This window comes from Lissotriton vulgaris, chromosome 6 (assembly GCF_964263255.1).
Source record: "Lissotriton vulgaris chromosome 6, aLisVul1.2, whole genome shotgun sequence".
Lineage (NCBI taxonomy): Eukaryota > Metazoa > Chordata > Amphibia > Caudata > Salamandridae > Lissotriton > Lissotriton vulgaris.
Genome location: NC_141694.1, coordinates 1,687,622,243 through 1,687,648,579, shown reverse-complemented (window position 1 = coordinate 1,687,648,579; position 26,337 = coordinate 1,687,622,243). Strand labels below are relative to the sequence as shown.

Below are 26,337 nucleotides of genomic sequence, written 5' to 3'. Positions count from 1 at the left end.
GCACTACTTTTTAGGCAGCAGGGCACAAGGTATCAGTTAGAGAGGCCTCATTCACTGCCATTGGAGAAGGTAGGCTGACTCACTTCCACCTTCTGAATGCTGTGATAGGTGGGAGCAAAATGTGAATGGCACTTGAACAGACCAATGGATGAAGAGAGATGACCGAAAGCTCCTGTATGAATGTATATATGTGTGTGTTGTAATTCTGATTTTTTGGAAAGCATGAGGCTGGTGAGGCAGCTAAAGCGGCCTCTAAGTCACACCTGAAAAAATAATCTTTCTTTGAAAACTCACTAAGGGAATTATTGCAGAATTACTTGTTCCCTGACAGATTCATTAATTAAATTTTCAAGTGCTTAGAAATGCATCATAATGGGTGTGATGATTAAAACAAATTGTGAATTGCTTGTTTCCCACACATATGTAAATTGCCAATGTCACACCCGCTCCCAATGAAGATCGAGATGTTAAAATTAAATTGTGCCTCCCAGAGTGTCATATATCTATTAAATACCAACTGCATGAAATGTGGGTGATAAGTTTGTGCCTGAGCCAAGTGTGGTCTTGGTATCAGTAGCGCATCGGTATCCTGCGTGCAGCTCGCCGACCCAGAGAGACCGGGCCTCGAGTTGTTGGACACTGTAATTGGCTGTGATAAAGCCAAAGACCTATAAGTAAGTATTGGAGTAGTTGGTAGGCGTGGGGTCCATTTAAGCTCTGCCATTGTAAAGATCAAAGTGTGGCACTCTGAAACTTAGAAACATACCCACTCACCCAGCAGAGGCTGCCTCGTAAATTGAGCTTCTGGATATCCTGGGCATTGCCAATTGTTATAGCTCCACAATTGGCACAGTGGGCATCAAGTGCCCACTCTGCCAGCAGTGGTTGACACCCACAGAACAAACTGTACGAGCATTCAGTAGTTTCAATTACCTCTCTGTTTTGCAGTCAGCGGGTGCTTTCCAGATGACTGTTTTTGTGGCTCGAGTCAAAGGCTTAACATGTTCAACAAACTGCCAGATGCAGTGCCAGCCAAGAAGAGTTGAAGCACTTATCGCCATCACTGAGCAGTGGTAACGTGTTACTCTTGTAAGAGTCTCCTAGGCTCCATCAGAAGTCATACGACCCAGCGGTGGTCTGTTGTTTTATCTATGGAGCTATTTCAGCCGATTAAATTGCATTAGATATCATTATGGGTTTTCTGATAGAACATTATTGCACTTATAGCAAAAACAAAAAATCTGAAATACAACGATCATGTTGTGTTCTCAAATACACCCACGCATAGCTATTAATTGATATTTATTTTCTATTTAAACGTTTCTTTGGGTTAACTAAGTGTATGCATTATAAGTAATAAAGAATATTAAGGTATTTATCTGCAGCTCATTTCAAGATTTAACAAGAATTGTCAAAGCCAGTAGATCTGGAGTTGGCTGCTAGCCTTCTGGCTTTGTCAATATTTGTTTTATTAGGAAAAAGCCTTTTCAACTAGGTCTTTCCCACATTATGCTTTTACCACACATTTTTGCCTCGCATGTTTTTACACTGTATATGCCTTTACTATGCATTTAAGGTAAGCTGAGGGTGTGGGGGTCTTCCCCCACAAATGCATTTTATCTATCTATCTATCTATCTATCTATCTATCTATCTATCTATCTATCTATCTATCTATCTATCTATCTTGGTAATGGCATGCGTTGTAAAAGCGTATGCATTTTTTAAAAAAAATGCAGGGAAAGGCATGCAAAGTATTTCCCTGCAGCGTTTCATCATTCAGCTGTTTTGTTTTGTCATGGTTTTTGCAAAACTTTCTTTTTAAGGAGCTGCAGGGACCTCGGTAATTATAAAAAATTAAACATTCGCTAATTTGTTGGCCACGCAAAGCAGAGTGTGTAGACCCTGGTACTGAAGAGATCCGCTTTGTCTGGCTGCGCTCTTTGTGAAAGAGCAGAGAGTCTGTCCGATAAGCCATGTTAGCCAGTGACTGAAGTGGTCTGACCCATTGCCCCATGGTGTATCCTGTAGTGGGCAGACAAAAAATGGGAATGACAAAACAGACCAATGGATGAAGAAGGCTGGCTGCAAGTCCCTTTTGGTAAGTATATATGTAGTTTTAATAAATGAGGAAAAGGTCTTGGCTCTCACGAGGCCTAAAAATTGTTAAAGCAGTGAATATTTCATTCCATGCTTATGGCAGAGTAAAATGCCTGTTAGTGTTTTGTTTAAGTAGCTTTTCTTTCCGAGAGCAATATGATCATATATCGGTTGTCTTTTATATATTTATTTTATATCTGTGGCCTGATTCAATTAAAGATACTTTCAATGTTTGTTGCACTGTCTTGTGGCCCCTATGGCTGTAACAGATCTATTAATCCAAAACTAGCTTCATACAAGTTTGGACATCAAACTGTATCAGTATGATGCTTCCAAATATGGGTTTCACACGTCTGTTTTAAATTGACATACCATGTCTACATTTTGTTTAATTTTTCCAGAATAAGAGACGGTGTTTGGCTAAACATAACTCTGTTATTCTCTCTTCACCAGTCTGTCAGACTCGGTGTAGTGATCATTTTTCAGAAGAGGACATTTTTTTAATTTAATCTCAGATCTCGCGATTTAATAACCATTTTAAGATTGCCAAGTTTAAATAATGGTCAGTACATACTTAAACCCCTACTAATAAACAATGTATTACTGGGTCTCAGCTTTTAAAACCGTTAGAATCAATGGAGTAAATTATATTTTTCACCATCTTTGTTTGACGTCTGATGGGGTTTTGAGATGTACTGTGAGATCATTCAGTAGATGGTCCCTTTAAAGCTTTACTTTCTTTAAAAGGTATTCAGTATTTTTGCAGTTAGTCTTGCACGACCTTTGAAGTCAATTTTCCCAGGTAGGAGTCTCAGCAACTTCATGTATTGGAGGACAGTCGCAGTAGATTTGAAGGAACGTTTTAAGGCAGTCGAGAACATGTGACTTACCTAGACTGTGAAAGAAAAGTATAGCATTAGCAGTGATGATCGAAACTGCCTTTTCTTTTGTGCCTCAAATGCTGCTATTGGAAGAGAAGAGGGAAGTTGAGTGCTTACATGATTAAGTACCTTGGACAATGGAGAGGGGATACATTTAGTCAATGATGAAGAAAATATTGTGGATGTTAGAGATAGTAATTCCTTTGTCAAATAGTATAGAAACCCTAGGTTGGTGAGAAATCAAGTCATAAGTAGGTGTCGTTTCCTTCCTTTAAAATTTACTGTACAGCATTTGCCAAAGGTCAAAAAGATTTAACTTTGGAACGCAAAAATGTAATAGTTTTTATTTTGGATGCTGAAGTTCCCTGGTTCTGTTGGTTTCACGAAATAATTCTAAAACAATAATTTCGAAATTAAGTTGTCATAATTCTGTTGCATGACCTATGTAATAATATCTGGAACTGCGTTTTTCAATCCATATAAAAACAGTAAGATCACGTTATTTTATGTGAAAGTCAGAGATATTCAAGAATACATCCATAGTGCTAGTGAAAAAAAACTACAAAAACCTATTGCAAATCTAGGCGACAAGATCAGGTGTGTCTGCATTGAGGAAATACACAAGGATAAACCTGGCTTCATTACACAGATTTGACTACAAAGCCGTTAATCAGATATATATTCCTGAAAAGGACTACAGGCTTCAAGCTTTCCTAACTTCAGAATCTTATAAACTGTTTGACAATAAACAATGGCTTATTTCCTGCAATTTACATATGAGCTATGGATTTTTGTTACATCTTTTTCAGTGCAGTAGTATATGTAGGATTCTGATGCCTCCTGAGTGACAAATTAGTGTATTTATAAACATTCTACCCTACAGTTACTTATCAAACTTGATATAAAATCCTTTTGTAGTCTCTATAGAAGATGCAGAAAGATTAAAGGATGTAAAAATTGGCAGAAAGAGTACAACATTCTGATACACGCAGACAATTTAATGCTAACATTCTAAATTTTATTGAGCGTGTCCTCTCTTTCTGAATGGTTCAAATTTATACTGGAGTCTCCAATCACACACAAGGAACAATCTGGGCCCAGAATTGTCAGTGGGAGTGTTGAATCCATGTTGACTTGGTGTTCCTCCGCATTAAACAATATGGTTGTTTGCGGATGAAGAACAGCATTGGTTAAAAAATTTTTTTTTAGCCGGCAACCTTAAAGGCGTGCATGTATCACCACACAGGTGCAAGTATGTGTCATGCCTTGGCTGCTTTAAAAAAAACTTTTATTCACAGTTCCAAAATTATTGATGCAAGCCTTGAGCCAAAAAATTTAAAAAAATAAGACAAAAGACTGGGCAGAAGGAAATTTGAGCTGTTGGGCCCTTAAAAAAGGAATGCAACAAGAATGATGGGGGCACCACAGAGGGACAAGTGGTGGAAGCAAGTTAACACCCAGAGTGACTAGAGCAGCGGGGTGTCAGAAGTGGAAAGCAACGGAAAAGCAAGAAGTGTTTTGATATTTAAAAAAACATTTGGGGCAAGGCAGAAGAAGCAACTGACATGCTGGAGGTTAGGCCACTTGGAGAACGCTGGTTGGGCAATTTGAAGAGGGAAGCAGCACATGAGGGAGAGCGCAAGAAAACATGCACTTCAATTTTGAGTGCTGAATGAAAAATAAAACAGTAGTTGCCGTAATAGAAGCAGTAGAAGAGTACAAGTTATCCAGTCAGTATCAGTATCAAAAGCTTTATTCGATCATTTAAAAAAACAATCATAAAAGCACACAGAGAAATACATCAATATTACATAACGGCTATAAAATTTAAGGTAATAAGATTCATTTAAATCACTAAAGGGGAGAGATATATAAACAGTAGCAATTGATTTTATGAGAAGCAGTACATTCACATTTGGGTCGTAAAGTCCATACTTTTCCTGGCGGACACGGATTTCAAAATAAATGCCGCTGTAAAAAAACACACATCCGATACATCAAGAGCAAATAAGAACTTCATGGCAGTTGCAACAGTTGACACAGAATATTTTTTAAAAAGCGGTTTAAGGTAAGCAATACGGAGATGCAGGTTCAAAGGACAAATGAGCAAAAAGTGCACAGTGCTCTGCTTCAAAGTCCCGTCACATGGACAGGGGATTAACGTATGCTTTTTTGTCAGAGGGAAAGCTACCAGTCCATGAACAATGCCTAGTCTTAGTCTAGTAAGGACATACTGGTGAGTTTGCTTAGTGACCACTTTTAAATACCTCGAAAAGCCAAAAGTTATCCAGTCAAGAGGATGGCATAATAGCTATTCTCCAGAGGAGGTAAAAACACAAGAAAAGGAAGAAAATCTACCACAGAAGAAGGAAGCAAATAAGAATGACCATAAAACCAACCAATGGGCCTACTGTAAGCATTGGTATTGTCCACAATAGATCTTCAACAACCGACATCTAATACTTATTAATACGCGAGACCTGAAGAGGATGCTAAGACAATCAGCTAAAACTCATTGCGTATATGAAGATGAATATAGAAAGATGATCATCCTACTTATGTATAATTAAACTGGCTTGAAAATAACTTGAGCATTACTGCCTATGCCCTGAGAGTAAGAGAAGTACTTTGTATGTCTCAGGATTCTGATGTCGAACTTGTGGCATTGACCTATAATTAACGTCTTCCAGCATCCCCTCTATCAGTGGCACTTTTGTCATTCTTTGACTGGTAGGCACGCGTTTGTGGTACTTTTATAATACGCTGTGCTGCATTGTGCAAATCAGTAACTTATACCCAGATTGTGTGTTCAATGACACTGCTTATAATGCAAAGTATTACAAGGACATGGTAGCAAGAGTAGACAGTGAGTTGCCAGGCTTAACATTAGTTTAAATCTTTTTTTTTTTTTTTTTTTAGAGGGGTGTAGAAGGCCGTCAGATGGTTATGGTTGAGTGGGTCTGCCACACGGTACTAGGTGGGTGATATCGGTTAGATGGTTTTAGCACATCAGCTTCATAGTTAACGTACATACAACCCCATCAAGCACTTCAAAGCAGATTTTTTTTCACTATTACTAGCTTCCATTGTTCAATACTGTGCATAGTTCACAAAGCATGACCTACGGGGGTTGTCATTTGTCCTCTGTAGGATGGTGCGCACAGTCCATCTGCATATGTGCTTCCTAAAGAGCTGCTTCCATCCGGGAATAAATGGCATTTTCATAAGTCTCTCTTGGCTTTCTAACTCCTTAACGTCTGCACTTTATCCTTGATCATACAAAGTCTTTTGTTTGAACCTTTTATAAAAAAAAATTAAAAAAATCTTGGCTAAACCTTAAAGATTTTATTTCTGGGAATGATTCCACAAATAGTGGGTGGAACACAATGGTTCATTTAATGTATATAGCTAAGCATCTGCTATATGTTCCAATTGGAGAAAATGCTAAGTTGAGAGAGCTAGCTTTTTAAAATAGTTTAATTCCACATTTATTTATTTAGAGTTGGAAATCTTTGCAGAGCACGTGGGATTTCGGTTCTTCATTTGGAGTTCTCCTTTGCAGATGGTCCTGAATAGAGCTCACGTGCTGCAGAGAGATGGTTTGTCTTTGCAGGCTGAGGGTAATGTTGGAGTCGGTGCTGGTGGGGGAGAGGGGCGGGAATCCATGCAGTAAGCATTTATTTACTCTGCAGTTAAAACGGTGTACTGCCGACTTTTGATGGGTCATTTTTGCAGAAGTCTAATAACATGTTTTCATTTCGTGAAAATTATATTGGTAAACTCATCATCATATCTCAGGAGATGACTCTCATTAAGGTTGCTTCTTTAAAACGGCCACTATCTTGGTTCTGAAATTCGGAGTAGATGCGTCAGATGTATTTCTTTTTAGAGTTTTTGCACACATGCTGGGCAGATTTCCACTCCTCAAATGTGCTGTTGATTGTTAATCTCCACATTCCGGAAGTTTTGGAGTGATAAAGGCAGAAGCTGGGGTTTCCAGCGCCCTGCTAGTCCATGCTCGTAGAAGAGCTAATTCTGGTAATTAAATATTTCGCTAGGTACCTTTGTTGGTAACACTAGGCTAGCTGTTTTCTTCATTTTAACAAGTCCTTGCTCCTATATTTCACTTTTTTATCTGTGTTTTGCTTGGTATCAGTATATCTTTAAAAAGGCTTCTTTACACACATAGATCAATAAAAAAATAACTAGACCTAATCTGAAGGACCCAAGTAATTCGCAGCCAAATGTGGGGAATGAGTTACTGTTGTTAAGAAAAGCCTTAAAACGGTGGATACCAAACGGCACGAAATCCATCCGGCGGTCGTCCTGTTATGGGCAAATGTCAAGTTAGTGTAATATCCTTGAGGTGGAACTGAAGGTGAAGTAGATGTGGCCTGACCTACTATCCATGCTGGTCCGACTCAGTCTGTTTGCAGTGTTGCATATGGTGGTATACCCTTCTTCAGTCTTCCATTTGGACATAGTGAGCACAACCGTATTACAATGCTTACGTTGCACTGCTCCGCTCATGAATTGACCAGCACATGTGCTATGTTGTTTGAAATAAAAATAATAAAAAAATGGTAGACCACACACATGAGATTATGTAAAAATATGCTAGGGTCTGTTTGTTTATATCCGCTGGAAACTTTTGTCATTGGGTTATTTTCAAAAGAGTGTGCTGCAAGAGTTGAACTGGGCATTCGGTCGGCGTCAGTGCAGCTTACCTGGGGGTCTCTCTAGGATCTGACCCCACTTTTTTCTGTGCTGTACTCAGGGCTGACCTTTGCTCAAACTGCGCCCTGGGCAGAATCAAATATGGTCCCCCTTCCTTGCCTGTATTATTATTTATTATTATTATTTAATTTTTATAGAGCGCGTAGTCACCCGTAAGTATCCCAGCGCTAAAATCGGTACAACTAGGAGTCAGCAAGGGAAGGGGAGAGACAGTTTAAGGGAAGAGGTGGGTTTTCAATTGCTTCCTGAACCGTAGGTAGTTGGATTCGGTTCTCAGGTAGTGCGGTAAGGTGACAATGAGGTGTTCCTGGTCGGAGCGGAGGGATCTAGGGGCTTTGTATGGTTTGATAAATTTTTTTAGGCTTGGGGGACCATTGTTTTGGAGCAGTCTGTGTGCTAGGCAGAGGGCCTTGAACATCACACGTTCTCTAACCGGAAGCCAATGGAGACACTTCAGCGCTGGTTTGGCTGAGGCTCTGGCCGGGGTGTTAGTAAGGATCCGGGCAGCTGCATTTTGGACCCTTTGTAGTTTATTCAGGGTTGCCTCTGGGGCCCCTAAGTAGATGGAATTACTAAAGTCGAGCCTAGAAAGAATCAGTCCTTGGATCAGCAGTTTTTGAGAGTTGTGGGGGAGTAGGGGCAGGATCTTTCGAATTGACCTGAGCAGTCCAAAACACGTACCGGCTACCTTTTTTGCCTGTGTTGCAAAAGATAATTCCTTATCGAGCCAGACACCCAGGCTTTTTACCGCTGGTTTCGGATCTGGGATCGGGCCTAAACAGGGTGGCCAGATGTTATGAAGTGAAGTGGGTCCCTTCTGGCCAAGGAGGAGAATGTCAGTCTTTGAGCCGTTGCGTTTCAGAGACGATCTATTCATCCATCCTTGTATCTGCGTCAGACAGTTGTAAAGGTCCGCAGGTTGTTGTTTCGGATGAGGAAGGGACACCACTAACTGAGTGTCGTCGGCATAGCTGACGATGCTCACTCCGAACGGGATAACAACCTCCTCCAATGGGGACATGTAGATGTTAAATAATGTGGGGCTCAGGGAGGAGCCCTGAGGCACGCCACATTGGAGGGGAGTGTCGGAGGAGCAGGTGTTGTTCTCCCAGATTTGAAAGAAGCGTTGACTCAAAAAGGACGATATCCAGGACAGAGCAGTTCCTTCCACACCGACGCTCATGAGTCGTTGGATGAGGAGCTGATGGTTGACGGTGTCGAAGGCCGCACTGAGGTCGAGGAGGATCACTGCCACTGATCCTCCTTCGTCTAAGAGTGCTCTGGCCTCCTCCACTGCCATGAGAAGGGCAATGTCGGTGCCCTGCCCGGGGCGGAAACCCGTCTGCGAGTTTTTTAGACGGTTGTTGTTCTCCAAAAATTGTGACAGCTTTCTGTTCACCATTTTTTCCGCGATCTTGCTGGTTCCCGGGAGGAGGGAGATTGGTCTATAGTTTGCCAGGTCGACAGGGTCAAGGGAGGGTTTTTTTTAGAAGTGCCTTGACGACTGCCGCCTTCCAGCTAGGGGAGACGACTCCTTGTTGAAGGGAGGCGTTGATGAGGTGAGTGAGAGAAGGGGCGATCGAGGGTGCTACCTTTTTGAGAATACGTAAAGGGGCAGGGTCCCTGGGAGATCCGCTTTTAATAACTTGCAGCGTATCTTCGACTTCTTCTACTGTCACTTGTCCCCAGGAAGTGATGCATGGGAGGGTAGGAGAGTTGCTGGCTTCTCTCTCCTCGCTCGAACTAGTAGGTGGAATAGAGTCGAGGATTTTTGGATTTTCTCCTTGAAGAAATTAGCCAGCTTGTGGCACTTTTCCTCATCAGCTTTGGGGTCTGGTGGGTCTCTCGGTCCCGAGTCAGGGACTTTGAGGAGTTCTTTTAAAATGGTAAAAGATTCTTTACTGGAGCTAGCGGAGTGTTCTATTCTCTCTTGGAAGAATAGACTTTTGGTTTTGCGGAGGGCGGTTTTGTAAATTTGTGAGGCGGTGTGATAGGCTTCCTTATTTTTGTTAGATTTGTCCTTCCTCCAAAAGCATTCTGATCTCTTGCATTCCTGTCTCAGAGATTTGAGCGCCGGAGTATACCAGGGAGCGGGAGCCACTCTTTTTATGTGTTTAAGAGTGGTGGTTTTCGGGAGGAGTTGGTCTAGTGAAGATGTGAGCCAGGAATTGAATTGTTCGTCGGCCGTGACCGGATCCATGGAGAGGGCAGGTGTCGAATCTGAGAGTAAGCTGGCCCACTCTGCCGGTTCAAGCTTGTGCCAACGTCGGTCCGTCACTCGGATTTTGGGGGGTTGGGGGAGTGCTGTGGCAAGGTCCCAGGAGAACGGAACAAGAAAGTGGTCTGACCACGGAAGGGGGATGGTGGGATCTGAGGTGATATCCCCAATATTGGTCAGGACGGGGTCCAGAAGGTGTCCTTTGTCGTGGGTGGGTTCGTTGTTGACAAGTCGGATGTTAAATGACCTAAGGTCCTGCAGGAGATCCAAAGCTAAGGGATCGGTGGGGTCGTTAAGGTGAAGGTTGAGATTGCCCACGAGGAGGAAGTTCGAGGCAGAGGAGGCTGATTGTGATACCATGTCAATGAGGGCGTTGAGGAAATTTCCTGTTGTCCCCGGAGGGCGATAAATCAACAGTCCTGAGATGGAGTGTGTTGGGGAGATTTGAAGGGCGAAATGGCAGCTTTCGCAGTCTGCAATCTGTATCTTGTCCTAGCTGTAGCCTGTAACTTGATATAAAAGATGAACAAAAACAATTTGCAGGAAGTGGTCATCAGTTTGGGAGGGTACCTGGAAGCCCGCTGGCTACCAACTACATCCTGCATTGAGGGTATTTTTTGAGCATAAGCAGGCCACCCTTGGCACCCCAAACTCGGATTTTTATGGACTGGAAGAAGGACTGCAATGCTACACTGTAGAACTATTCAGAAAAGGGGGTGGTGATGAACAGAGTGTCTGAATTAAGCAGACCACTCTTACCCAGTCCAAAGATCAGGGCTTGATCCATCACCGTTATTTATCTCACTGCACCATCCCAGCTCAGAACCTGGCTATATGCAAATCAGTCTGTCCCTGGCCCAGTGCATCATGGGAACAGGGCAGACTAAACTACCAAGCCAATTCTTTACCAGAAAGGAAACAAGCTACCGGGGACCGGTTTCTGGCATTTCAGCCGTCTTCGGCCCGGCTTGCTTGAATCCTGATGGTGCAGTGAGAAAGGGACTCATGACTGAGTATTCCCTGCCACACCTATAGTGGCCAAAAACGATTCAGAAAAGGGGGTGGTGATGAACAGAGTGTCTGAATTAAGCAGACCACTCTTACCCAGTCCAAAGATCAGGGCTTGATCCATCACCGTTATTTATCTCACTGCACCATCCCAGCTCAGAACCTGGCTATATGCAAATCAGTCTGTCCCTGGCCCAGTGCATCATGGGAACAGGGCAGACTAAACTACCAAGCCAATTCTTTACCAGAAAGGAAACAAGCTACCGGGGACCGGTTTCTGGCATTTCAGCCGTCTTCGGCCCGGCTTGCTTGAATCCTGATGGTGCAGTGAGAAAGGGACTCATGACTGAGTATTCCCTGCCACACCTATAGTGGCCAAAAACGATTCAGAAAAGGGGGTGGTGATGAACAGAGTGTCTGAATTAAGCAGACCACTCTTACCCAGTCCAAAGATCAGGGCTTGATCCATCACCGTTATTTATCTCACTGCACCATCCCAGCTCAGAACCTGGCTATATGCAAATCAGTCTGTCCCTGGCCCAGTGCATCATGGGGACAGGGCAGACTAAACTACCAAGCCAATTCTTTACCAGAAAGGAAACAAGCTACCGGGGACCGGTTTCTGGCATTTCAGCCGTCTTCGGCCCGGCTTGCTTGAAACACTGTAGAACTGGCAAAAAGAGGTTTCACCATCGCGGAATGCACCTGCTACACCTGGTGGCTGGCAAAGTAGAGGGAGAGTACCTGCCATGTCGTGCTCAAAGAGAAGTAGTCCCCAAAGATAAGCCAGCACCAAGAGGCTCCCAAGGCCAGCTGACTGGCCTCCTGTTTACAGCACAGGACACAACAGCTGAAGAAGCCTGCTGGGGCAAGATGGTAGCTCAAAGTCTTCAGTGCGCCACCAACAGCTGCTGTGCAGCACAAGGGTCCAGGACCCTATGCACAAAGTTGCATCCAAGTTCACTTGAACCCAGGAGTGTTGTTGGAGTGCAGTTGGGACCCTCAGAAGACAGGTTATAAACTAAGGAAGAACTGGCCCTGACCATGATACTGGGCGACCAGTAGCCTAGTAGCGACTGGCTTCTTCCAGAATCCAGAGGACTTTGAGGGACGTCAACCTGCTCACCAGGACTATCTCATCCCTCTTGTGGACCGAGGAGTAGTCGCATGTAGAAAGACTCCCGTTGGCTGCATTGCATACACAGCATTCTTTGAGCATCTTCATTCCCTTTCATCAGACCACCTGGATATAAAAGCCCTGCAACACATAAAGTCTTTGAAACGGACTGAAGACTGCTCTGCTGGCTGAAGTAACTGTTTCTGAGGACCTTGCTGGTCCCCCTGTCTGGCTCCGTACTGGAGTTGGTCACTTAAATTGACTCTAAGCAAGTTTTTTTCTGAAAAATGTTCTGTGTCAGATTTGTTGAATTTGCCTATGCTTGTTCATGGTTTAGTGAAATGCTTTAATTTTTTATATCTTTTAAATTCTATATCTTCAGAATCCTCTTCATTGTGGTGTCTAAAAATACATAACAATACAGTCTATTTTTTTTAACTTAGTGTTGGATTTCTTTGGTATCTTGTTGATTTCTTCTTCTGTTTTGGCGCAATTTAAATGCTTTAGACTTGTTCCTTTGTGTAAGCCTTGCTGCTCAGAGCTACAGCTACGCAGGGTTGAGTTATAGGTTTGACAAATGAAACGAAAGGGTCAACAAGGGCTGGAGTGTGTATTACACAATAAGGTCGTGCAACCACACCATATAACACACCCCATTTCTTCATAACTAGACACGAGACCCTAATTTTGTACTTCCAAATATTATTTTGATTTAGAAAACAAGAACTAGCAGTCAGAGTTGAGTTGCTGCAGACTGAGACCTTCACTGCCTGGCTGGGCCTGACTGCTGTCTTGTACCTAGTGAAGAAAGACGAGCCCCTTTAACCCAAAGGAATAGGACACTATACAGTGAAAAAAGATTAAATCCCTTTGGGTAGACCAATGCAATCTAACCGTCATACAGTCAGCATACCAAATATAGACCAGATATTACACTTATCCAACTCACTTATCCACCAAACAGAAGATTGAACCATATGAAGCTATGAATAAGGCTAAACACAAAAATAAAAAAATTACATATTCATTTATTGATCATGAAGTATTACTATCAGTAAAAAAAAGGACCACACAGTCCATGTACATTATATCTCATAGATAATGAAACAAACTTTGTTTAAAAAGTGTTATACAACACACATTAAAAAGAGAGTAAAGATAACAGATAAATACAATGTGTCTTTAGAATGTACACATTCGTCATATAACGATATCTGAAGCATGAAGCACAGTAGTTTGTAATTGGTATTCTTAAGCCATGCCTGTGTTGACGGATTGTGTACTAAAATTAGGCGTCGACGCGTTTCGATGGGTGAATTTATATGTCCATCTTTTTCAAGACAAATTTATAGACTCTCTGCATTTGTTAAACAAATTATTAGGGTCACCTATTTAAAGTAGGAGAATGACACCTTTCATACTCTAATCCGTCTTTGACTCGAAATGTCGGGTTAAACCACCCACGATCGGTTTGAATGTCCCTGCAGTGTAACTTCGTACTATGTCTCAAATCTATTGCGAGGGTCCTGGTTAAAATGATAACCAATCCAGAAAGCCAGGGTTTATAATGTTGCTCTCGCCACGGGAGAATTCAGCAGTGTAATCACCCCTTAGAAAGAAGCACAGCTAGTTCGAAGCTGATTCTGAAGTTTGCTCCCGGTCGGCCTCAGTAGCTCTTACAGTGGGGCTGTCTTGTCCACCTCCTCTTCCTCAGACCTCATGTTTTTCACTGCTGCTAATTAAAAAGTGACAACTGCGGAGCTTGTTGTAATCATTGCTCACGCCCTGGTGGTTACACAAGCTACCCCTCCCTCACCTGAACCACCCACAGCTTGGCTTATTCCTGCCAGCGCTAATGTAGGTTAGGGGCCAAGGAGTAGGGGGTGAAGGCAATGGGAGGCAGAGAACATGTTAAAGGGAGGAGGGGGCCTGCAGCCTGTGCAAGAAAAACATAGAATGATTAATTGCACTGTGAGATGAATCGTTTGAGCAGAATAGAGAGAACTGCTGCATGGTCTGTATGGAGACCGCATCGTGCGCCCCTCTGAAGTTCAGCGCCCTGGGCGTTGACCCAGTTCGCCTATACTAAACAAGCATTTACAATGCAATGGTTTCGGCATTGATAAAGTTAGAGCTATTGGCATTGCTCATGACATTATTTTTATTTAGGTTTTTGTTTTTAAAACCTAAATAAATGGCATTGTCATTTACAATGCCAATAGCTTAACCCCTTGATGCTCATGACGAGCTCAGCTCGTCATGAGGTATACCTCTCGTGTGCTCTTGACGAGCTGAGCTCTTCATGACCACACCCGTTTTTATTATGGCCCAGCACAGGAGAAGGATATCATCAGCAGGGATGGTGTTAATGGCTCGTAAATGCGAGACCTATTGCATTTGCACCCACATTGAGCCACACACACAAAGCCACCCACACACACATACAGACCCACCCACACACAGCCACCCACACACACACACACACACAGCCACCCCCACACACACAGAGCCACCCACACACACACATAGCCACCCACAGAGAGCCACCTCCAAAAAAAGCTAGACACAGACAGACCCCAACACACACAGACCCCAACACACACAGAGCCCAACACACACACAGAGCCCAACACACACACAGAGCCCAACACACACACAGAGCCCAACACACACACAGAGCCCAACGCACACACAGAGCCCAACACACACGCAGAGCCCAACACACACGCAGAGCCCAACACACTCGCAGAGCCCAACACACACGCACAGAGCCCAACACACACGCACAGAGCCCAACACACACGCACAGAGCCCAACACACACGCACAGAGCCCAACACACACGCACAGAGCCCAACACACACGCACAGAGCCCAACACACACGCACAGAGCCCAACACACACGCACAGAGCCCAACACACACGCACAGAGCCCAACACACACGCACAGAGCCCAACACACACACCGAGCCCAACACACACACCGAGCCCAACACACACACCGAGCCCAACACACACACCGAGCCCAACACACACACCGATCCCAACACACACACCGAGCCCAACACACACACCGAGCCCAACACACACACCGAGCCCAACACACACACACACAGAGCCCAACACACACACACACAGAGCCCAACACACACACACACAGAGCCCAACACACACACACACAGAGCCCAACACACACACACACAGAGCCCAACACACACACACACACACAGAGCCCAACACACACACACACACACACAGAGCCCAACACACACACACACAGAGCCCAACACACACACACACAGAGCCCAACACACACACACACAGAGCCCAACACACACACACACAGAGCCCAAGACACACACACACACAGAGCCCAACACACACACACACACACAGAGCCCAACACACACACACACACAGAGCCCAACACACACACACACACACAGAGCCTAACACACACACACACACACAGAGCCCAACACACACACACACAGAGCCCAACACACACACACACAGAGCCCAACACACACACACACACACACAGAGCCCAACACACACACACACAGAGCCCAACACACACACACACAGAGCCCAACACACACACACAGAGCCCAACACACACACACAGAGCCCAACACACACACACACACACACACAGAGCCCAACACACACACACAGAGCCCAACACACACACACAGAGCCCAACACACACACACAGAGCCCAACACACACACACAGAGCCCAACACACACACACTCGTCAAGAAAAACGGCACAATCAGGGGGGCCGAGGCAAGAAAAACGGCACAATCGGGGGAGCAGAAGGCAAGAAAAACGGCACAATCGGGGGAGCAGAAGGCAAGAAAAACGGCACAATCGGGGGAGCAGAAGGCAAGAAAAACGGCACAATCGGGGGAGCAGAAGGCAAGAAAAACGGCACAATCGGGGGAGCAGAAGGCAAGAAAAAATGGCATAATCAGGGGGGCAGAAGGCAAGAAAAACGGCACAATCAAGGGGCAAGAGGCAAGAAAAAAAGGCTCAATTAGGGGGGCAGAGCCAAGTAAAACGGCACAATCAGGGGACAGAAGGTAAGAACAAGAAAAATGGCAGAGGCAACGCACTGGTGAGATCAGTGCGGGCATCCGAGCAGCACACCAGGAGGTACAGAGCCTCCTCGCAACGCACTGGTGAGATCAGTGCGGGCATCTGCGCAACACACTAGGAGGTACAGAGCTTCCTCGCAACGCACTGGTGAGCTCAGTGCGGGCTATTCGTGCAACACACGAGGAAGCCCAGAGACCCCTCGCAGCGCACTAGTGAGATTCGGGTATATTTGTGCATCACACCTGGAAGACAGAGCACCCTTGCAAGCGCGCCAGTGAGATTGGGACACAGGAGCTGGGGAGGGAGGGGCGACCAGGGCATTGGGGCAATAAATCAGTAACACACACAGCACCCTCGCAGCACACCTAGAGAAATCACGGCATCTGTGCAAACACACCGGGAACACACTGAGCCCTCTTGCAGTGCACCACAGAGCTCCTGGTATCTGTGCAACACACCAGGGAGCATAGAACCTCCTGGTAGGGCACTGCGGTGGTGATCGGGGCATTAGTGTTACACACACACAGGGGAGTAAAATCTCAACATATACCCACATGCAGAGTGCAGAGATCGGGCAGCTTTCAGCCTCTGTATGAGACCGAGGCGAGCTGCAGAGCATGTCCGCAGCGCAGAAGGGAGCACAGGCCTTAGAAAAGCCACGGTTCAGAGGGCGAGCCTTAGATTAACACAGCTCTACACGGCGTAGCTGAGAGCACAGCGCCTATGGCGGCATTCAGGGCTTTTAAGTGGGCCGGGTCCTTTCGGTGCATTCTAAAAAGCAGGTGCTGAGATGCTCACCGCTCCATACCGGGCTCTCCAGGTTTGCCCTCACCCACTGTGAAAAAATAAATCTCACTTCTGCAGCAGTGCCACCCTTCCCTGCCTTTGATGTAATTTCAAACATACTCGTCGTAGTTCAGTAACACAAACAGCACCCTCGTAGCACACCTAGAGAAATCATGGCATCTGTGCAAACACACCGGGAACACACTGCGCCCTCTTGCTGTGCACCACGGAGCTCCTGGCATCTGTGCAACACACCAGGGAGCATTGAACCTCCTGGTAGGGCACCGCGGTGGGGATCGGGGCATTAGTGTTACACACACAGGGGTGTAAAATCTCAACATATAGCCACATGCAGAGTGCAGAGATCGGGCAGCATTCAGCATCTGTATGAGACCGAGGCGAGCTGCAGAGCATGCCCGCAGCGCAGAAGGGAGCACGGGGCTTTAGAAAAGTCACGGTTCAGAGGGCGAGCCTTAGATGAACAGCGCTCGACGCGGCATAGCTGAGAGCACAGCGCCTATGCCGGCATTTGGGGCTTTTAAGTGGGCCGGGTCCTCTCTGTGCGTTCTAGCCAACAGTCCTGGCTTGTTGTAAATATGATGTTACTTGTATAATATATCTGGAAGCAGTGACAGAAGCAGCAAAATACCAATCAGGCGGGGCGCCCTGCAGAATGTGATCAGAGGCCCCTGAGTCTCCAGTAATTCACAGGTATTCATAGGCCTTGTGCTGAAAGTGGCTCCAATAAAGGACTGGTGGCCCCAAAAGGGTTACGGTCATCCACACCGCAGTGACTTCAGGGGCTTGGGTTATGCCCCTTTACACTTACTCATGCTTACCTACTTTTACTCACTCATTCACATATTCACTCAGACTCATTGCAGCTCATTGTAACTCACTTACACTGACTCATTGTCTGAGTCTCGCTCTCACTCTCTCCTTCTCGCTTACTAACACTTACTCTCATTCACTTACACTTATTCCCATTTCCCACCCGCTTTCACTCACTGAAAATGAATCTGCAAGAGTGATGGAAAGGCACAGGAAGACTTCGGTGGTGGGAAAAAATGATGAGTGGACCCAGGAGCAGGCAGACTTTGTGTTTGGCAATCTGGACATTTAGTAGAACCGATGGTAGGTTATTTGAGAAAAACTTTGCACCGCAGCACGTATATATATATATTCAAACAAATTAATCGCTGCCTGCATCTAATCTGCTAAAGTAATCTGCCACCTTTGCATGACAGAGGAAGGTTTTTCTCGATTGCATTCCTGCCCAAAAATGTGTCTGAATAGCACTTACTGTGACAGCGTCTCGTTTTTGTGCACTTATAACAGCAGAGACATCAGTACCAAGATTATTGTTTTCACCTTCGAACAGCATGGCCTGTGTTTAAAGCCAAAGCACACGTGGTTCGCAGCCAATCAGCAGCAAATATGGCGGCAGGCGTAAAGTAGGCGGGGAAATAGTTCCCGTCACCTACCGACCGTGAGAGGACGCGGTGGCCCTGGCAACTGAGCCCTGGAGATGCCACAGAAGCAAGAGGGCTTCCCTGGCTGCAGGGCTGGCAACAAGCGGACACCGGGACCAGACACAGGCGTTCCCCTTTTCTCAATGCCAGACCGATAGCGGGTCAGCGTGTAAGCAGGGGCCATGGACATGGAGGGAAGCGTAAATTGCGAGGCACTTTGTGCTCTGGAGTCTGCCCAGCTCCAACACTTTAAACAGTACGCATCACTAAGCCCTACGGCGTCTTCGGGAATGCAGCGTCTAAGCGCTGTGACTCGGGAATCAGCAAGTATTGGCTCAAAGGCAACCATGGACAATGCCTTGAAGACATCATTCCTGACTCCTCCGGGTAAGAGCCAACTTTCAGCTGTTGCACATCCTCACCCAGGCCGGCCTCTCTTGCTTTCTCACTTAATTTAATGCAATGTGAAAAATAATTCATATTATAATAGGTGCATTTAGCACATGAGACAAAAAGCGCGTTCGATTCATAAACAGGACGTATGAATTAAAAGGGCTGATAGTAATCTTACAATCACTCGTATAGTTTCAGCGGAGGCATACTCACCCAGTACCAGACAGACCACATCCAGCAGCACAGCGCCGACATTTTTGGAATCGGGGCGTGTTTAGTTGAGTGACAGCCAAAGAAACGAAAAAACACGCCCCCGAATCCGAAAAGGACGGGGCTGAAATGGAGTGACGCCCCTCTGCTCCAATGGCTGGCCTCCGTTTAGGAAGCCAGCCAATGGAGAAGAGGGGCGGGTTTAAGCCCCATACTCCAAATCATTACATTTTGGCTGCACAAACACTGCTGCGCAGTGTATCGCTAGGCCGAAACCTAAAAACGTCCTTGACTGTACTGGTGCTTTGTGTAATAGAGTCTTGGACTTATGCTTTTCCTGATCTGCTGTGAGAGAATGTTACCTATAGTGTACCTGCGGTGTATGTAAGGGAAGCTTTAACTACTACAGCTGCACCCCTCTGTGCGTGAGGGAACCCTGCATTGCTTCTGCTTGTGCATTACTTGCTCTGTTTTCATGAAGGGAATTGTACTGCTGCATCTACTGTGGCGGGGAAAGAAGGGAAGCTTACACTGCTCTGCTGCCTGTGCAGTATCTGCTCCGGTGAGGCAGGATTGAACGCTGCTGCGCCTGCTGTAGCTGCTCTGACTGTACAGGAGGTTAGCACTGCGGCTGCGCGTGTGGGTGAGGGGAGTGTGTACGGTTAGGCCTCGTGCTGTTTGTTCTGTGTGTGTGAAGCATGCACTACTTGCGTCTGTTGTGTGTGTTGCTGGTACTCAATAAAGCCCTTTCATTGCACCAAAACCTCAAATGGCGTGCTCTGTCGATGCTTGTCCCTGGAATTCCAAACCTGCTCTCGCTAAGAATAGCACAGGATTAGCTCCCACACAATTAAACACATTGTATATTGTTTTTTAGTGACTTAACAAATAGCTTCTACCCAAATTTCAGAAAATGAGGACTTCATCCTTATTGTGCACTAACTCTTGTGTAAAATGTTCTGAAAATGTAAGTTAGCACGTTAACTGTATATTAAGAGGTACTTTATTAGATGGCCTTTGTTGGTGAGAAAGGCCTCGCCTTGGCTGTGTCAGTCGTGTGCTCACCGGCTTTCCCTGAACTCTTTCCAGCATTCCAGCCCTGGCACCAGGGCAGTGCTCCCTCCCCTGCCATGTTCCCAGGTATGAGCAGTGCTCCCTCCCCAGCCATGTGCCCAGGTGTGAGCAGTGCGTGCCCAGGTGTGAGCAGTGCTCTCTACCCAGCCATGTGCCCAGGTGTGGGCAGTGCTCCCTCCCCAGCCATGTGCCCAGGTGTGAGCAGTGCTCCCTCCCCAGCCATGTGCCCAGGTGTGAGCAGTGCTCTCTACCCAGCCTTGTGCCCATGTGTGAGCAGTGCTCTCTACCCAGCCTTGTGCCCAGGTGTGAGCAGTGCTCCCTCCCCAGCCTTGTGCCCAGGTGTGAGCAGTGCTCCCTCCCCAGCCATGTGCCCAGGTGTGAGCAGTGCTCCCTCCCCAGCCATGTGCCCAGGTGTGGGCAGTGCTCCCTCCCCAGCCATGTGCCCAGGTGTGAGCAGTGCTCCCTCCCCAGCCATGTGCCCAGGTGTGAGCATTGCTCCCTCCCCAGCCTTGTGCCCAGGTGTGAGCAGTGCTCCCTCCCCAGCCATGTGCCCAGGTGTGAGCAGTGCTCCCTCTCCAGCCATGTGCCCAGGTGTGAGCAGTGCTCCCTCTCCAGCCATGTGCCCAGGTGTGTCCAGCCATGTGCCCAGGTGTGAGCAGTGTTCTCTACCCAGCCTTGTGCCCAGGTGTGAGCAGTGATCTCTACCCAGCCATGTGCCCAGGTGTGAGCAGTGCTCTCTACCCAGCCTTGTGCCCAGGTGTGAGCAGTGCTCTCTACCCAGCTATGTGCCGAGGTGTGGGGTGTGGGCAGTGCTCTCTACCCAGCCTTGTGCCCAGGTGTGGGCAGTGCTCTCTACCCAGCCTTGTGCCCAGGTGTGGGCAGTGCTCTCTACCCAGCCTTGTGCCCAGGTGTGAGCAGTGCTCTCTACCCAGCCATGTACCCAGGTGTGAGGTCTGGGCAGAGCTCCCTACTCAGCCATGTGCCCAGGTGTGGGCAGCGCTCCCTACCCAGCCATGTGCCCAGGTGTGAGCAGTGCTCCCTACCCAGCTGTGTGCCGAGGTGTGAGGTCTGGGCAGAGCTCCCTACTCAGCCATGTGCCCAGGTGTGGGCAGCGCTCCCTACCCAGCCTTATGCCCAGGTGTGGGCAGTGCTCCCTACCCAGCCATTTGCCCGGGTGTGGGCAGCGCTCCCTCCCCAGCCATGTGCCCAGGTGTGGGCAGCGCTCCCTACCCAGCCTTATGCCCAGGCGTGGAGCGTGGGCAGCTCTCCCTCACCCACCCGTGTGCCCTGTGTGGGGCGTGGGCAGGACACGAGCAGTGTGGCAATGCCGAAAATCTACCACCCTGCACAGCTCCGGCTACCCATCCCAGGGCCCTTCGTGGTTGTTTCAGTGTTTTCTGTAACCTTAAAACAAATCCCCGTGGAAATGTTCCCCTTTTGAAGTTGGAATGTGTTGGTGCTACCTCACCCTTTAATTATGCAAATGGAAGTGCTAGAGACTTAATTACACATCCGTTCCATTATTCGCTCCTGTCAGTCCCTTAATAGCGTAAAATCGTAGCCCTTTGTGGACGTTGATGCAAATCCTGGTTTACAGAACGATATTGTTTTGCATGAGAGCCTCGAATATTTTTAAGCTCAGACTGCCGTGCTTATCTCTTCCACCTTGGGTAAACACGCTGTACCTGCGCTAGTCTGAACAGCAGGTGAGGTCAGAGGGACGCTCCCAGCGTGGAAGCAGAGGCTTTAAAAGAACCCTCCCAGGTTCACGGAGCTTGGCTAAAACGTGTTCCCAGATGTAGGTCAAGTGTTCACGCAACACGAGGCGATGGAAACGCGTGATTGTGTCTGCTCTGCCGAGCTCTGGCGACTTAGAACGCGCTAACGGCTGCAGCACGGTTAGTCTGGAGGAGAAAGTATGTTTTTTGGGGGTGGAGAGAACAGCATTAACCTAGGTCTCGGGAAGGGTAGATGTAGCAAACACTGCCCTTCGCTCCGTTCATACTGTCCTACGGAAAATTGACTTGTTGATCCCTTGAGAACCAAGACGCCGTGTCGGTCGGAAGGACAGGTTTGTGTTGAAACCCCCTCTCTGTCGACACCCTGCTACCTACACTGTGCACGTGAACGCATTTCACGCACGTGCACTGACGTGCCTGTGGTTTTGGGCTTCTAGCCCTATGTTACACTTTCCCCAATGTTCATGAACTGGAGTTAGAATAGAAAGCAGTCTTGTCCTTGAATACTCTGTTGTGTTTCTTTGCGTCTCGTCAAACTAACTGCAGGAAGTCTGTCCCCGAAAGAGTTATGTGGGTTTTAACCTCATTTTGCAGCACATCCCGCCCTGGAAAACCTGCAGACCCGCCACCCTCCCATAAATACCACAATAGAGTGGCAGAATCCACCTAATTTGTAAGAACACACTCCGAACATAAAGCTTCACAAATATGGATTTTGTGAATTGGGGTGCAAAACTTGGGCCCGAAAAGGCAGCGTTTTTACGCTCCGAAGGCCTTTTATCTTTAACATTTATAAGATGATATGACTTTGAGGCAACAGAATGGTAGGCCTCCGTAAGCCTCGTGCGCCAGTCATAGTCTGGAATTTGGTGCGGCAGGCGTCTGGAAGATGTGAAGGATGCTATGTGTTTTTTTTAAAATTCTGATGCTAAGGTGAGCTGCTTTTGTTTTGCAGGTACTGTACTGATTGATAATGTTTTCAATGTTATTAAGGTGTTTCACAGCATGTAGAGAGAATGTGGTTCCTGACACCAACGGAACCAGGCTGTAAACAAAGTTGGTTGTTAATGAAGTTTTTATTTATAATTTGTCAGCCTAAGGTTTTCAAAAACCATGTAATGGAACCATCTGACACTGTCACGGGAAACCCTCAAATGCTTTCAGGGACACACAGCACCATATGACATATATTTCTTTGTTATTGACATTCAGTCCTGTATATTGTCAATGTGGTAGCAAAGAGATCTGATTTGAATTTAGATGTAATTACGGATGTATGTGCACCCATCCGTGGTCAAAACATGGATTAGTCAAATCAAGCATCAAATGGATTCAGCGAGCTATCCAGCAATTACATGAGCAAAATGTGCTGCTTACATATTAAATTTGATTCATTTGAAATAACGGAAGGTTCAGTGGATTCAGCTGTTTCTAGTAAATGTGAGGAGTGATTAGATGTGTCTTTGGGATACCAAATGTTAGCCTCTTAACATATTTGTGTGTTTTAAATTGTGCATAGTTTCACTCGTGGAGTCTTTTTTTGTTGTTGCATTTTTAACTATTGGATAACATCTCATCATGAAATCGTTTTGTCTCACACCTTAGACTCAATTGGGTGGGCCCCACCTTTGCTTCGAGTAGAACAACCTTAGACTCAATTGGGTGGGCCCCACCTTTGCTTCGAGTAGAACAACAAATTATTTTCTATTACTTGTTATTTTTTTTGTTTTATCTGCATAGTGGTGCATTTCCTCAAATGCAATGGTACAGAAATACTTTTGCTTTTTAACGTTCGTATGTCATTTTGTTTTAAATGATGTGTTTTTTTTCCAAATAGCTGGCTTTCCCACTTGATCCTGACTAGACAGTTTGAGTGGATAGTACTTTTTAAATGTTTTAAATACTTTGAATATTGAAGTAAAAATCAAAATTACTGATCAGTGCCTCTTTAAGTTTTATTCGTGAATATATGTATGTTTAATTTCATTTATACAAAAGGAACTCGTATTAGACTTTTAATTTATTAATTTAGTATACTTGAAAAGGTGCTAGCTAAGAATACCGCAACAGTGCATTGTACATAGAGCCTTTTAAGCAATATATTGAGTGATAGAAATATAAAAGAGAATCTGAAAGCTTGTGTCTTAAACTATGCTTCAAAGACCTGGTAGGGATCCCGCATGTTAGTCCAAAGTTTACTAACCATTCTTTTCATTTGCAATTTACAGGAAGTAAGATGATCTTGAAAAAGACATGGACAATTCCCCCCTTATTAGGAATGAAGAAGCTGGAGTCGTGATCAGCCCTAAGCACCTCTGGAGGAAGACCAAGGAGTGACTTGGGAAGCTCCTAAGGTCCTGCAACCATGCCTCTAAAATTGCCAAAATTCCGAAGGGCTAAGCGCTACAATGTCCTCAACAAAAACTGCTTTGTGACCCGGATCCGGTTGCTGGACAACAGCAGCATCGAGTGGACTCTGTTGCTGGAGAGTACAGGGCAGGAGTGCCTGGAGGCTGTGGCCCAGAGGTTGGAGCTACGTGAGGTAAGGATGGCCGCTGAGAGGGATTATTGCAATCTTGTTGTGTGCATTCTTTTAGCAGTCTAACATGTGGATGTTGCTATTGTTCAATCTGTTGAAGATGGTTGCCAGATCATGGGTGCAGGGGAGGAATTAGCGCAAGCCTACATACATTCTTCCCATCACAGATTCTTTACTGTAGCGTAAAGATTTGTTTAAATACAAAGTTTTATTTCATATTTACACAAAGTTTTGGGGATTTTGGATTGGTTGAATGAAGTTTAATTCAAACTGTTAAATTGTCATCATCCTGTTATTATAACTGAGATTTTCCTGTGAGTTCCCACGTTTTATCATATTCTTTCTCTACAGATATTTATAAAACTCAGAGCAGGCAATAGAAATTCTATTGACAATTTAGTTGGCAAAGGGCTTGCAGCACAATTGCCAAGCACTTTTTTGGTATTGTACATGCAAACATTCAAGCCTTTATCTTTAAATATAGAGATGAATTGTGAGTTGTACCACAGCCAATTTTGCAAACGTGGAGGACTTGATCAAAAATAGTAGTCCACTCGCACAATGGAATTACATTCGTACTTTTCTTTTGTAGTTGAAGGTTATTCTACCACTGCTCTCTAAATTTGCCTTTTCTGTTCGTAGAAGTGTTCTCCTGCCCACCCTATCTTGCATTATTTTTTTACATTTTATTTTAGTTTTTTTCCCTAGCTGCCAAGTATTATTGGGCAGCGTGCTTCACAGTCAAGTGCTTCGTCCATTTTATTTTTAGATCTAGTGATGGCCAACATCGTTTGATTTTACTGAAATGATGTGTCTAATATAGGATTACATGTATAATATACATCTGTTGGTCGGTTACTGCGTCATTTCTATTTGTTTACGTCAACTACTGCATGCAGAATGGGGCACCAGGTCAGCCCACATCCGCCACTGGCTAACTTCTTTGTAAGTGACTAAATGCTTCTTCTTTTCACAAGAAGCACATTCAAAGTAGTTTACTTCCATTATGTGTTAGGGCCTCCTATGGCAATATGTGCTTTTTGAGGCCCAAAAATGTTTTTGGTTTTAACGATTTTTTATTGACGAGGGCCCTGCTCCTTCCAGAGCAATAAAGGTTTGCAAAAACCATGAGAAAAGAAAGGCTGACATACCACATCAAAATATACAGAAGCCTCCTGGCTTTAACAATGCTTGTTTATTTTTAGTTTACCATTCCGACATAACCATGAGCCATGTTGGAATGGTTGAGTAAACCCCTCCCCCACAAAATAATCACCATATGTTCAGAATCATTCATACGTATTTGTGCACACAGCGGCCATCTTAGAATGATAGTCTGCAACCCATGTACATATTAGTATTGTAACAAATGCACAAGCATGCTTCGTTAATGCTGTGGCTTTTATGGCATTTTGGGCGGAAAAGAGAACATGTTCAAAAAGTAGCCTCTTTCCCTTTTCATGGAAGGCTTCACCACCCTTCCCCTGAGCCATCACTTACGTGGCCATTTTAGGTTATCAACAGCAGCGGCTCCTCTGTTAGGGCGGAGGAGTGTCTCCCGACTGCAAATTTAAGCATGAAAAATCAAATGATGATAAAACAATTTTACTATCATTTTAGTTTTCGTCCTGCAGGCTTCCAACCGGTCCAACTGAGCATCTTCGGGTGGGGTGAGGTCATCCTGAGTGATGGACAGCAGCTGCAGCAGCAGGAGGAGGAGGAGTGGTGGGCACTGCAAGTGCTCATGTTGGTTTGGCTGTCTGTGTTAGCATGGCCAAACTGACGTGCACACTTCGATCACTCCAACCGGAGTTGTGTTGTACAGCCAGGTGGAGAAAAGACCCAGGCACATAGTCAACTCAGGGCGACATAACATTCCCCCGCCCCACATACCCAAACCCGCAAAGGAAACACAGACAATTATAAGTTTGGGTAAAAAATTGCTGCAGGATTTATTTACATA

The 26,337-nt window shown here is 45.6% G+C and overlaps 1 protein-coding gene across 1 annotated transcript in view; it reads left to right on the top strand.

The window, feature by feature from the left end:
* PTPN14 (protein tyrosine phosphatase non-receptor type 14) overlaps positions 1 to 26,337 on the top strand; it is a 496,593-nt gene that overhangs the window by 123,253 nt on the left and 347,003 nt on the right. Inside the window, exon 2 of the mRNA XM_086927897.1 lies at positions 24,064 to 24,377. Coding sequence (XP_086784023.1) covers positions 24,201 to 24,377 — 177 coding nt within the window. The 5' untranslated portion in view covers positions 24,064 to 24,200. The remainder of the gene's footprint in view (positions 1 to 24,063; positions 24,378 to 26,337) is intronic.